The 14657-nt window shown below is 42.0% G+C and overlaps 2 protein-coding genes across 5 annotated transcripts in view; one reads left to right on the top strand and one right to left on the bottom strand.

The window, feature by feature from the left end:
- LOC130195260 (voltage-dependent calcium channel subunit alpha-2/delta-4-like) overlaps positions 1–14657 on the top strand; it is an 86484-nt gene that overhangs the window by 51186 nt on the left and 20641 nt on the right. For all 4 annotated transcript variants that reach the window (XR_008832038.1, XR_008832037.1, XM_056416701.1 and 1 more), the window contains 10 exons: positions 738–824; positions 6516–6587; positions 6782–6843; positions 7485–7552; positions 8235–8280; positions 8373–8470; positions 9072–9162; positions 9333–9425; positions 9875–9996; positions 10072–10140. Coding sequence is in view for 2 of the 4 variants with exons in the window: in XM_056416701.1 (XP_056272676.1) it covers positions 738–824; positions 6516–6587; positions 6782–6843; positions 7485–7552; positions 8235–8280; positions 8373–8470; positions 9072–9162; positions 9333–9425; positions 9875–9996; positions 10072–10140 (808 nt within the window). In the remaining 2 variants the exon portion in view is untranslated. The remainder of the gene's footprint in view (positions 1–737; positions 825–6515; positions 6588–6781; positions 6844–7484; positions 7553–8234; positions 8281–8372; positions 8471–9071; positions 9163–9332; positions 9426–9874; positions 9997–10071; positions 10141–14657) is intronic.
- On the bottom strand, positions 11360–13852 carry LOC130195273 (leucine-rich repeat and transmembrane domain-containing protein 2-like). The gene is made up of 3 exons (XM_056416717.1): positions 13323–13852; positions 12565–13224; positions 11360–12036 (listed from the first exon to the last, which is right to left on the bottom strand). The coding sequence occupies exons 1-3, from the start codon at positions 13366–13368 to the stop codon at positions 11444–11446; spliced, it is 1299 nt and encodes a 432-aa protein (XP_056272692.1). The 5' UTR covers positions 13369–13852; the 3' UTR covers positions 11360–11443.

Raw genomic sequence — 14657 nt, 5'->3', positions numbered from 1 at the left:
GTAATATGTATAGAAGTTATAATATGAGTATCGTGACAAACAGGTAGAGACAGAACAGATTCAGGGAGAAGTCCATGAGGACTGTTCAGGAAACAAAAGGAAGTTGGTTCATGAATGACTTTAACCATATTATATATAATGACAATGTATATTTGTTATTACTATCATTACAGGGCTGAGTCAGAGCGGAGAACCTTTTGTTCTTAAACTGTTTATTATCATTATTTAGATTTGTGGTCAGAACAATAAAATGACTGAAGTTGTGGTTCTAAAAGCTTTGAGGCTTCAAACAACGTGGGTGTGGTGACAAAAAAAAAAAAAATCACCTGCACCCCCCCGCCCGTTGTCACCTTTTTCACCCCTCATGAGTTTGCAGGTATGCTCACTAACACACATACACTCACACACACACACATATATTCACTCACACACACACACATATATTCACACACACACACACACATATATTCACACACACACACACACACATATATTCACTCACACACACACACATATATTCACACACACACACACACACATATATTCACTCACACACACACTCACACACACACACATATTCACACACACACACACACATATATTCACTCACACACACACTCACACACACACATATATTCACTCACACACACACACTCACACACACACACACATATATTCACACACTCACACACACACACATATATTCACACACTCACACTAACCGTGTGCTCCGTCAGTACAAAGATGGAAAGAAGCTGAAGCCGAAGCCGAACTACAACAGTGTTGATCTGTCTGAGGTGGAGTGGGAGGACACGCAGGAGAAGGTGACCTCATCCATACTCTATGATGTCCTACGTGGTATTTGTACATGAACGTGTTGTACACGTTGTATTTGTACATGAACATGTTGTACATGTTGTATTTGTACGTGTGGTATACGTTGTATTTGTACATGAACATGTTGTATACGTTGTATTTGTACGTGTGGTATACGTTGTATTTACGTGTGGTATCGTTGTATTGTCGGGTGTCGTTGTATTTGCGTGGGGTATCGTTGTATTTGAGCGTGTGGTATAAGTTGTATTTATGCGTGTGGTATCGTTGTATTTATGCGTGTGGTATCGTTGTATTTATCGTGTGGTATCGTTGTATTTATGCGTGTGGTATCGTTGTGTTATCGTGTGGTATCGTTGTATTTGCGTGTGGTATCGTTGTATTTATACGTGTGGTATCGTTGTATTTATGCGTGTGGTATCGTTGTATTTGTGCGTGTGGTATCGTTATTTATGCGTGTGGTATCGTTGTATTTTATGCGTGTGGTATCGTTGTATTTACGTGTGGTATACGTTGTATTTGTACATGTGGTATAAGTTGTATTTGAACGTGTGGTATACGTTGTATTTGTACGTGTGGTATAAGTTGTATTTGTACGTGTGGTATACGTTGTATTTGTACGTGTGGTATACGTTGTATTTGTACGTGTGGTATACGTTGTATTTGTACGTGTGGTATAAGTTGTATTTGAACGTGTGGTATACGTTGTATTTGTACGTGTGGTATAAGTTGTATTTGTACGTGTGGTATAAGTTGTATTTGTACGTGGGGTATACGTTGTATTTGTACGTGTGGTATACGTTGTATTTGTACGTGTGGTATACGTTGTATTTGTATGTGTGGTATACGTTGTATTTGTACGTGTGGTATATGTGGTATTTGTACGTGGGGTATACGTTGTATTTGAACGTGTGGTATACGTTGTATTTGTACGTGTGGTATACGTTGTATTTGTACGTGGGGTATCGTTGTATTTATGCGTGTGGTATCGTGGTATTTACGTGTGGTATCGTGGTATTTGCGTGGGGTATCGTTGTATTTATGCGTGTGGTATCGTTGTATTTATGCGTATGGTATCGTTGTATTTACGTGTGGTATCGTGGTATTTGTCGTGGGGTATCGTTGTATTTGTACGTGTGGTATCGTTGTATTTATACGTGTGGTATCGTTGTATTTGTGCGTGGGGTATCGTTGTATTTATGCGTGTGGTATCGTGGTATTTATGCGTGTGGTATCGTTGTATTTATGCGTGTGGTATCGTTGTATTTATGCGTGTGGTATACGTTGTATTTATGCGTGTGGTATCGTTGTATTTATGCGTGTGGTATCGTGGTATTTATGCGTGGGGTATCGTTGTATTTGTGCGTGTGGTATCGTTGTATTTATGCGTGTGGTATACGTTGTATTTATACGTGGGGTATACGTTGTATTTGTCGTGTGGTATCGTGGTATTTATGCGTGTGGTATCGTTGTATTTATGCGTGTGGTATCGTTGTATTTGTCGTGGTATCGTTGTATTTATGCGTGTGGTATCGTTGTATTTATGCGTGTGGTCGTGGTATTTATGCGTGTGGTATCGTTGTATTTATACGTGTGGTATCACGTTGTATTTGTACGTGTGGTATCGTTGTATTTATGTGGGGTATCGTTGTATTTGTACGTGTGGTATCGTTGTATTTATGCGTGTGGTATCGTTGTATTTATGCGTGGGGTATCGTTGTATTTATGCGTGTGGTATCGTTGTATTTGTCGTGGGGTATACTTTGTATTTATGCGTGGGGTATATGTTGTATTTATCGTGTGGTATCGTTGTATTTATACGTGTGGTATCGTTGTATTTATGCGTGTAATTATCGTTGTATTTATCGTGGGTATCGTTGTATTTATGTGTGGTATCGTGGTATTTATGCGTGTGGTATCGTTGTATTTGTCGTGTGGTATACGTTGTATTTGTACGTGTGGTATACGTTGTATTTGTACGTGTGGTATACGTGGTATTTGTACGTATGGTATATGTTGTATTTGTACATGAACGTGTGGTATACGTTGTATTTGTACATGTGGTATACGTTGTATTTGTACGTGTGGTATACGTTGTATTTGTACATGTGGTATACGTTGTATTTGTACGTGTGGTATACGTTGTATTTGTACGTGTGGTATATGTTGTATTTGTACATGAACGTGTGGTATACGTTGTATTTGTACATGTGGTATACGTTGTATTTGTACATGAACATGTTGTACACGTTGTATTTGTACGTGTGGTATACGTTGTATTTGTACGTGTGGTATACGTTGTATTTGTACGTGTGGTATACGTTGTATTTGTACGTGTGGTATACGTGGTATTTGTACGTGTGGTATACGTGGTATTTGTACGTGTGGTATACGTGGTATTTGTACGTGTGGTATACGTTGTATTTGTACGTGTGGTATACGTTGTATTTGTACGTGTGGTATATGTGGTATTTATGCGGGGTATCGTTGTATTTGTCGTGTGGTATACGTTGTATTTGTCGTGTGGTATCGTGGTATTTATGCGTGTGGTATCGTTGTATTTATGCGTGTGGTATCGTTGTATTTATGCGTGTGGTATACATGGTATTTATGCGTGTGGTATCGTTGTATTTATGCGTGTGGTATCGTTGTATTTATCGTGGGTATCGTTGTATTTATGCGTGTGGTATATGTTGTATTTATGCGTGTGGTATCGTTGTATTTATGCGTGTGGTATCGTTGTATTTATGCGTGTGGTATCGTTGTATTTATGCGTGTGGTATCGTGGTATTTGTGGTATATGTTGTATTTGTACGTGTGGTATACGTTGTATTTGTACGTGTGGTATACGTTGTATTTGTACGTGTGGTATACGTGGTATTTGTACGTGTGGTATACGTTGTATTTGTACATGTGGTATACGTTGTATTTGTACATGAACATGTTGTACACGTTGTATTTGTACGTGTGGTATACGTTGTATTTGTACGTGTGGTATACGTGGTATTTGTACGTGGGGTATACGTTGTATTTGTACGTGTGGTATACGTTGTATTTATGCGTGTGGTATCGTGGTATTTGTCACGTGGGGTATCGTTGTATTTATGCGTGTGGTATATGTTGTATTTGTACGTGTGGTATACGTGGTATTTGTACGTATGGTATACGTTGTATTTGTACGTGTGGTATACGTTGTATTTGTACGTGTGGTATACGTTGTATTTGTACGTGTGGTATACGTTGTATTTGTACATGTGGTATACATTGTATTTGTATGTGTGGTATACGTTGTATTTGTACGTGTGGTATACGTTGTATTTGTACGTGTGGTATACGTTGTATTTGTACGTGTGGTATACGTTGTATTTGTACGTGTGGTATACGTTGTATTTGTACGTGTGGTATACGTTGTATTTGTACGTGTGGTATAAGTTGTATTTGTACGTGTGGTATACGTTGTATTTGTACGTGTGGTATCGTTGTATTTGTCGTGGGGTATCGTTGTATTTATGCGTGTGGTATCGTTGTATTTGTCGTGTGGTATCGTGGTATTTGTCGTGGGGTATCGTTGTATTTGTCGTGTGGTATCGTTGTATTTATGCGTGGTATCGTGGTATTTATGCGTGGGGTATCGTTGTATTTATGCGTGTGGTATCGTGGTATTTATGCGATGTGGTATCGTTGTATTTGTACATGGTATCGTTGTATTTGTACATGAACATATTGTACGTTGTATTTATGCGTGTGGTATACATGGTATTTATGCGTGGGGTATACGTTGTATTTATGCGTGTGGTATCGTTGTATTTGTCGTGTGGTATCGTTGTATTTATGCGTGTGGTATAAGTTGTATTTATGCGTGTGGTATCGTGGTATTTATGCGTGTGGTATACGTTGTATTTATCGTGTGGTATCGTGGTATTTATGCGTGTGGTATCGTGGTATTTGTCGTGTGGTATCGTTGTATTTGTCGTGTGGTATCGTGGTATTTATGCGTGTGGTATCGTTGTATTTATGCGGGGTATCGTTGTATTTATGCGTGGGGTATACTTTGTATTTGTACGTGGTATCGTTGTATTTATGCGTGTGGTATCGTTGTATTTATGCGTGTGGTATCGTTGTATTTGCGTGTGGTATCGTTGTATTTATGCGTGTGGTATACATTGTATTTATCGTGGGGTATACTTTGTATTTATGCGTGGGGTATCGTTGTATTTATGCGTGTGGTATCGTTGTATTTATGCGTGTGGTATCGTTGTATTTATGCGTGTGGTATCGTGGTATTTATGCGTGGGGTATCGTTGTATTTATGCGTGTGGTATCGTGGTATTTGTCGTGTGGTATCGTTGTATTTATGCGTGTGGTATCGTTGTATTTATGCGTGTGGGTATCGTGGTATTTATGCGTGTGGTATCGTTGTATTTATCGTGTGGTATCGTTGTATTTATGCGTGTGGTATCGTTGTATTTATGCGTGTGGTATCGTTGTATTTATGCGTGTGGTATCGTTGTATTTGTCGTGTGGTATCGTGGTATTTGTCGTGGGGTATCGTTGTGTTTGCGTGTGGTATCGTGGTATTTATGCGTGTGGTATCGTTGTATTTATGCGTGGTATCGTTGTATTTATGCGTGTGGTATCGTTGTATTTATGTCGTGGTATCGTTGTATTTGTCGTGGGGTATCGTTGTATTTGTCGTGGGGTATCGTTGTATTTATGCGTGTGGTATCGTGGTATTTATGCGTGTGGTATCGTTGTATTTATGCGTGTGGTATCGTTGTATTTATACGTGTGGTATCGTTGTATTTATGCGTGTGGTATACGTTGTATTTGTACGTGTGGTATACGTTGTATTTGTATGTGGGGTATACGTTGTATTTGTACGTGTGGTATACGTTGTATTTGTGGTATATGTGGTATTTGTGGTATACGTGGTATTTGTGGTATACGTTATGCGTAATTGGTATCGTTGTATTTAATGGTATATGGTATTGGTATTTGTGGTATCGTTGTATTTGTGGTATTATTAATGGTATCGTTGTAATTATCGTTATTTTATTTGTGGTATCGTGGTATTTATGGTATCGATGGTATTTGTAATTATCGTGGTATTTAATGGTATCATTAATTATTTATGGTATCGTGGTATTTATTATCACATGGTTATTTAATAATTATATGTATTTATTAATTATCGTGGTATATTTAATGTATTATTTATGGTTATATTAATTATTTATGGTATCGATGGTATTTATGGTATCGATGGTATTATTTAATTATCGATAATTATTTGTGGTATTTGTGGTATATGTGGTATTTGTGGTATACGTGGTATTTGTGGTATACGTGGTATTTGTGGTATATGTGGTATTTGTGGTATTTGTGGTATACGTTGTATTTGTGGTATACGTTGTATTTGTATTTGTGGTATACGTGGTATTTGTGGTATACGTGGTATTTGTGGTATACGTTGTATTTGTACGTGTGGTATACGTGGTATTTGTGGTATACGTGGTATTTGTGGTATATGTGGTATTTGTGGTATACGTTGTATTTGTGGTATACGTGGTATTTGTGGTATACGTGGTATTTGTGGTATACGTGGTATTTGTGGTATACGTTGTATTTGTGGTATACGTGGTATTTGTGGTATACGTGGTATTTGTGGGGTCTGGTTGCAGCTCAGGACCTCCATGGTGAGAGGAGAGACCGGCTTCATCCGGCAGAGCATCAGAGCTTCAGTGGACAAGAAGGTCAGGAGCCAATCACAGCAGCTCGTTGGGTCACATGTAGAGACAGGGGGGTCAGGGGGGGGTCAAAGGTGCAGCATCATTATATACTGAAAGTTCCAAAAGTTAAAGCACTCATTGTTACATTGCAGTATTTTTTGTTGATGTAACTTTATTGACATAACTTTATTGATATAACTTTATTGATCCTCCAACAGAAGCGACCTCTGTTCCTCGTCAACGATTATTTTTACACGAACATCGACGAGACTCCTTTCAGGTAAATCTGTGAGTTAAAGGGTTAATGTCTGAACCTTCAGGCCGCCCCCTGGTGGTTAAACAATGTATTGCCCCCCCCAAAAAAAGTATTTGTATTATTATTGAATTTAATATATAAATATTTATATATATAATATTACCTAATATATTTTCGCTATATATATTTATATTTAATTTAATGTATATTTTTATTATTTATTTTAATATATATAGAATATTACCCAATATATTTTAAACATTTAATTGTACATACTTATTTTTTTAATCTTTCATATATACGTATTTTTTATTATTGAATTTAATATTCATGTTTTATATATAATTTATTATTGAATTTAATATATATATATATTTGTATTTAATTTAATATATACATTTTTATACATCATTTTTTTCAATCTAATATGTGTATATATACATACATTTGTATTTAATTTAATATATATATTTTATTTTAATTTTATTTATTTAATACATATATATACTTTAATATTATTTGTTTTCTTTTTTTGGTGGTTTTAGTAACTCTTATATCAACCCGGTGAATCTTCTCACTGTCGATCCATTCAGTTGCACCTGTGTGATCTGACCCCTAGAGGGCAGCACTACACCTCATTAACCAGAGCTCCTCTGTCTCTGCAGCTTCGGCATGGTGCTGACCAGAGGGCACGGACGCCTCATGTTCATCGGAAACGTGTCCGTGGAGGAAGGTAGGGGTTCCCACAATGCATTGCTGCACTCTGAGGTCAACAGCCGCTGTTGGTTAGAAAACTTCAACTTTATTTATTATTTACTTATAAAGACACATGGATTTACTGTTTACCGTGGTATCAAAGAAGTGTTATTAAAAATGATAAATGAATAAGGATAAGAAGATAAATAATGAGTAAAATAATAACTTATTTAAAAGTAATTGAAAATACAAAGACAAATTGTATTAAAATATTTTTTTAGGACATTCATTTCTTTATTTCCTTTATTTATGTCCTCCAGATATACTGTATACGTTACTTTTTCTGAATATATTTAACTTATGATATATTTAATATGTTATTATTTATTCATTTCTAAATAATATTTTTCCATTTTGCTTTTATTTTTAATTTTTTTAAATTAGTTTCTTTATTGATCTACTTCTCTTTATTTTTGCTTTCTATTCATCACAGTCTTAGTGTTTTATTTTGTAATTTATTATTTATTCATTCATTTATTATTTTATTGTTATTATTAAGTAAATCTATAAATCTGTATTTGATGTGTTGCAGTTTTTAAAATATTTAATTTAATTAAATTTTGTATTTATTCAAAAATATATATAATTACATTACATTTTATTTTATAAATTGAATGTAATTTAAGTAAATCTATAAATCTGTATCTGATGCGTTGCAGGTTTGCACGACCTCACCTCCCCCGACCTCAGCATCGCCACCGAGTGGTACGAAGTCCTCTGAAACACGACCTTCAATGACACATTTCATTCTGAACCATTAGTCCACTAACGTATTGTTTAAATGCCCCCCCCCTCAGGACGTACTGTGAGACCAACATCGACCCGAGTCACCGTAGATACTCTCAGCTTCAGGCCGCCATCCGCTACCTGCTGGGCCTGGAGCCCGACCTGGAGTGTAGGTTCAGTTATAAACTTTAAATAAGTCAATGTTACTTCAAATAAGAGTTTAAACCCATTCAACGATACCGCGGTAGAATAACATCTTCATGATCTGAACCCTTGAAGTTCAGGTGAGTTCCTGAAGTTTGTCGCTCTTTCGTTTTTTATTTGGAATTTTTTATGCTTTTATCTTCTAGATTAAATGAATGTTTTTTAGTTTGTGTTTTAATTTTTTTGTGGAAACTGTATAGTCTCTCTGCAGTAAATTATCTTTAAATGCAGGAAATATCTCAACGTTTTTATTTCCTGACCTAAGAAAACCTCTTAAAGGGACAGCGCGTCTTTTTAATGACCCTTCGCATCCATACAGGTACCGGTCTGCCATGTAGGGACCCTTAAAGGCCACCGTAGTTCTGCACTCGCACTCGTAGAGCACATTGTCTCTTTAAGGAATGGAGGAAACTTCAGGCGTGTACCTCCTTTCCTCTCCTTCTCCTTTCCTCTCCTTTCATTTCCCTTTCCTTTCCTCTCCTTTTCCCTTATTTCCTCTCCTTTCCTTTCGTCTCCTTTCCTTTCCTCTCCTCACCTTTCCTTCCCTCCTGTCCTCTTCTCTCCAGGTGACGAGGTGCTGTTGCAGCAGACGCTGTTCGATGCCGCGGTGACGGCGCCGCTGGAAGCCTACTGGAACGCCCTGATGCTCAACGACAGGTGAGGACACCTGGAGCCTTAAAGGGACAGTACAGCTTAAAACACATGCGGGAATATACTGTAATATACAAGTTCTACTCCTCTATGAATAAGAAAAAAGTTACCAATATTGAGGAAGAAAAGTGTGTGTGTGTTTGCGTGTGTGTGTGTTTGCGTGTGTGTGTGTGCAGGGTGGAGCCCGGCTTGGAGACGGCGTTCCTCGGGACTCGTGCCGGCCTGACGAGGATCATGAGATACGCAGGAGTGGAGACCAGAGTGGCAAAGTAACAACGGATTATTATTATTATTATTATTATTATTATTAATAAAATGTGTATATTTATATCTATTCACGTACAAAAAACTTACAAGTATTATAATATGTGTGTACATTAATATATATTGTAATACTTGTAATGTTTTTAAATCTTGGGATGTATTAGTTTATTCTTATTTGTGTTTTACATCTTAATAATGGTGCCTGGACATTATTATTATTTATGCCTAACGCAAAAATAATAATAGTAATAATAATAATAATCCTGTAAATAAATAATAAATAATAAATAAATATTAAACATCTGCAGGCGGTTCATAAATAAATATTAAACATCTGCAAATGGTTCATAAATAAATAATAAACATCTGCAGATGGTTCATAAATAATAAATGAATAATAAACATCTGCAAACGGTTCATAAATAAATAATAAATAAATATTAAACATCTGCAGACGGTTCCTGACGGCGGTGGACAAGGAGAACCTGTTCACCGTGGACCACTTCCCTCTGTGGTACCGGCTGGCCGTGGAGAACACGCCGGGCAGCTTCTACTACTACCCCGTCAACGACAAAGGTCCGCCCCTCCGCCCCACACCGGCTTATGATTATTGGTTATTGATCGTGTCAGCTGATCAGCTTCTCCCCGCAGGAGTGAAGTACGTGATCGCGGCGACGGCGGTGACTGTTTCCTCCGAGGGGAAGATGGCGATGGCCGGCGGTGAGTCATACCCATTCAAAATATTAGTGTTTTATTTATTCATTTTTATTTATCTATTATTTATTCATTAAGTATATATTTATTTATAATTTATATATGTTTTCATTTATTATGTATTCATTTATTATTTATTAATGATGTATATATATATATAATTTATTTATTCATTCATTTAATTTTTTATTTTTTATTTATTCAAGCTGTATATATTTATTTATTATTTATTCATTATGTATATATTTATTTATTATATATTTATGTATTCATTATTTATTCATTATGTATATATTTATTTATTATATATTTATTTATTATATATTTATTTATTATATATTTATTCATTATTTATTCATTATGTATATATTTATTTATTATATATTCATTATGTATTCATTTATTCATTTATTTATTAACCTTTAACTACAAGTTCATTCCTTTGAGATTGAGTTTATTCAATTGTTCATGTTATTATAACATATATTGGTTTACATTTATTTTATTTTGATGCTCAGGCAGGAAGTCAAACAAACACAGGACTTTCACATAGGAGACCTTTGTCTGTGTCCAGAAGTTAAACATCAGTAAAGCAGCTAACGCACTAATTTGATGTTTTTACTAAACGATAACGTTTTTTTATTTATTTCCAGGATGAAAATACATTTCCCTCAAAACGTGATTATCAATTCAGTTTATTTGCAGGTGAAAGTTATTTTTAGCAGAAAAAGATGTGAAATAATAACACTAACAATAATCAAAATAATAGTTCCCATCTGGTTTTCCATTTTTATTTCATACGTTTTACTTTGAAACTCTTAGGTGTGTGATTTTAAAAGTTGTCAATGATTGTGAATCTGAAACCATCACATTTAAATCAGATTTAAGGACTTAAAGGACGAGCTGATGAAGTTCACCACGTATTCATGGGAGGAATCAGAAATAAGAAGCTTAGATAAATAGAGTTTATTATCTCCAGCGTGATTAACAGTCGATGTTTCATGTGCTTCTCACAGAAGAGACGGACGGAATAAATAGAAACACGGGGAAGTTCCGGCGCATGCGGCCGCTCGGCCACTAGGGGGCGCGCGAACCGTGAAACACACAGAACCGACGAGGCGGCGAGAACGAGGAGAACGACGCGTTCACAGATTCACGTTTCAGCTGGAATACGACGACGGAGGAAACTTCACGTTTAAAAAACAAGAAACGTAAAACACGGAAGGCGAGGTAGAGCTCTGCCGAGGGAACGGGACCTGTTCTGGCCGGTGGGAGTCCGCCTCGAGATGCGGTCTGGTTTCCTGAAGGGTCAGAAGCTGCTGATCCGATACCCGAGCACCGCGCCCTCTTTGCGCGGCGGCGGCGAATCCGGCGTCGTCTGCCCGTCCTCCGGGTCGGTGTCGGCGCCGCACTCGGCCATCAGGGGCCGACCGCGGCCCTTCATCTCCCGCTGGTAGCGCGCCATCAGCGAGGCGTAGACGCAGCCGTACGTGGCCGCCACCGCCATCATGACGCACACGGCGCCGCAGATCACGCCCGCCACGATCTGCGTGCCGTGCGCCCGCCGCACGCTGGCCGGCCGGTAGCGCTGGCGGACGCAGTCGTCGTTTCTGCCGATGCGGCCCGGCCGACACGGGGGCCGGGCGCCGTGACCCGCCGGGCCCCCGTGACCCGCTGGGCCCCCGTGACGCGCCGGGCCGCCGTGACCCGCCGGGCCCCCGTGACCCGCTGGGCCCCCGTGACGCGCCGGGCCCCCGTGACGCGCCGGGCCCCCGTGACGCGCCGGGCCCTCTCTGGCCGGACTGCGCAGGCAGTGGCTGAACATCTCCGCCGGAACGCCGCGGATGTCCAGGCCCTTCAGGTCCCCCGGGAGGCTGCACCGCATGGCGTCCACCTGACCTTCTGTGGAGACGGGGAGGAAGAAGGAAACGGGAGAGGAGGACGAAGGAAACGGGAGAGGAGGACGAAGGAAACGGGAGAAACGGGAGAGGAGGATGAAGGAAACGGGAGAAACGGGAGAGGAGGACGGGGGAAACGGGAGAAACGGGAGAGGAGGACGGGGGAAACGGGAGAGGAGGACGAAGGAAACGGGAGAGGAGGACGAAGGAAACGGGAGAGGAGGAAGAAGGAAACGGGAGAGGAGGATGAAGGAAACGGGAGAGGAGGACGGGGGAAACGGGAGAGGAGGACGAAGGAAACGGGAGAGGAGGACGAAGGAAACGGGAGAGGAGGAAGAAGGAAACGGGAGAGGAGGACGAAGGAAACGGGAGAGGAGGACGGGGGAAACGGGAGAGGAGGACGAAGGAAACGGGAGAGGAGGATGGGGGAAACGGGAGAGGAGGACGTTATACTCTTAGATCTCTTAGAGCAGAGAGGCCCCCGGGAGCCTTAAAGGCGCCATGGAGCCGCCCCCCCCCCCCCCCCCCTCACCTCTGTAAATCAGCCACTCCATCCAGTGCTTGAAGTCTCTCAGCTTGCAGTCGCACTCCCAGGGGTTCCCCTCCAGCCGGAGCTCCCGGAGCCCCACCAGGGGCTGGAAGGTGACTCGGTCCAGGGCCACCAGCCGGTTGCCGGCCACGGACAACCAGGCGAGCCTCCGCAGTCCGTCCAGCAGGCCTCTGGGCAACCGCGGGAGGCCGTTGGAGGACAGGTCGAGCCCTCGCAGTCGCCACAGACCCCTGAAGGCGTCCTCGCTCAGGCCGTCGCTCCCTCGGATCTCGCCGTCGGGGTCGTCGGAGGTCGCCGGGCGCGCCCCGAGGTCGTTGGCAGAGAGGTTGAGCCAGCGCAGGCTGCCGAGCGCGGAGAAGGCTCCGGGCTGCAGGGCGGAGAAGCGGTTCCGGGACAGATCCAGGAGCTCCAGGCCGCCGAGGCCGGACAGCTCGCCCGTGCCCAGGGAGGAGAGGTTGTTCTGGGGCAGGCGGAGGACCAGGGAGTCCCGGTCCAGCAGCGCGAGGATGGGCGTCAGAGACGGGAGGCCGGCGGCGGAGCAGTCGGTGGTGTTGCCGTAGCAACTGCAGACGCCCGGACAGCCGCGGACCGAGCCCGGCGGTCCCAGTAGAGCCAGAACCAGACCGGACAGGAGCGCACACACTGGGGGAACCGGAGCGGAACCGAATCATGAGACTTGAGCCTTGAGCTCCCGAGTCCCGACATCACCGACGACCGAAGGTGTAGAAACTGTGACTCACCCAGAGCCTCCCGGGGGCCACGCCCACGCTGGTCCAGATTCTTCATGGCCGTCCCATCGAGGCCCCCGCGGCTTCAGGCCCTCGGCTGGAGAACGTCCTGGAGAACCGAGGAGACAGTACACGGCAGGATCTAAGGATTTCAGAGAAAACACATGAAGCATAGACTTCTATACAACCAGAGGAGTCGCCCCGTAGTGGTCAGGAGAGAGAATGCAGCTTTTTAAATCGAAGCACTTAGTTAGTCCAAAGTCAGTTTCTACGTTCAGGTTTTGTAATTTTGTATTTTTTAAAACACTTTATCCGTGTTTTAGTTCCCGCTTCATTCTCACGTCGTCTGAGAGGCTAGAAGCTGAACGAGCTTCTCTACTTCAGAGGATAATCCTCGAGAGTTTTGCTCTCTTTTGCTTTTCATTCATCTCGTTCATCACAAATCAAAGATGAACTCTTGCCGCTCCGGGGATTCAAACCGACGCCTCTCTTTTCACCGGCTTGCACGAAGAGTGCAACTCCACACGGCGGGTTAAGTGCGGCCCGTCGTTTGCACCGACTACAGAAGAAGAGCCGATGCCCATCACAGGCTCGCCCTCAACCCTCTGCACGAGTTTCATCGTGAAATAATCCCGTGTTTCCACCGGAGGAAGCATCTGTCTTCTCGGCGCCCGCTGCAGATTCACGGCGTCAGCTTTGTAAGAAATGCAAGTAAAATGTTTATTTTTTTGATGATCGGTGCGTTTTTAATTCTCTGGTCTTCGTCTCTCTCCAGCTGCGCCTGCAGCCGCCTCGTCTTTTGTTACGTCGGCACAAAGACGCCAAAAGAAAACGGTGAGGAAGGTGCCTTCAGGGCCCCACCGACGTCACAGGCAGGAGTCACAATGCAGGTGGAGGAGGGAGATAAAGGGGAGGAGAGGTGGAGAGGTGGAGGAGGGAGATAAAGGGGAGGAGAGGTGGAGGAGGGAGATAAAGGGGAGGAGAGGTGGAGGAGGGAGATAAAGGGGAGGGCGAGAGGGCGAGAGGGCGAGAGGGCGAGAGGCCGAGAGGGCGAGAGGGCCAGAGGCCGAGAGGGCGAGAGGCCGGTCGCTTTCACCTAAACTCAAGCTTCACCCCGGAGGGAACTTCTAACCCGTATCTTTAGAAGACGACAGCGAACGCCTCACGACTGAGTTACGCTGAAAGCTGCCGACATTTAGACCTCACTGGTCTCACACGGGTCATTTACTCATAGACTTCTATACAACCAGAGGAGCCCCCTGGTGGTCAGGAGAGAGAATGCAGCTTCAACACGTGAATCGTAGACTTTATTTATTTATTTCTGGACGTCGTGGATTGTTTTGTGTA

This window comes from Pseudoliparis swirei, chromosome 6 (assembly GCF_029220125.1).
Source record: "Pseudoliparis swirei isolate HS2019 ecotype Mariana Trench chromosome 6, NWPU_hadal_v1, whole genome shotgun sequence".
Taxonomy (NCBI): Eukaryota; Metazoa; Chordata; class Actinopteri; order Perciformes; family Liparidae; genus Pseudoliparis; species Pseudoliparis swirei.
This window is presented reverse-complemented; position numbering and strand designations above follow the sequence as displayed.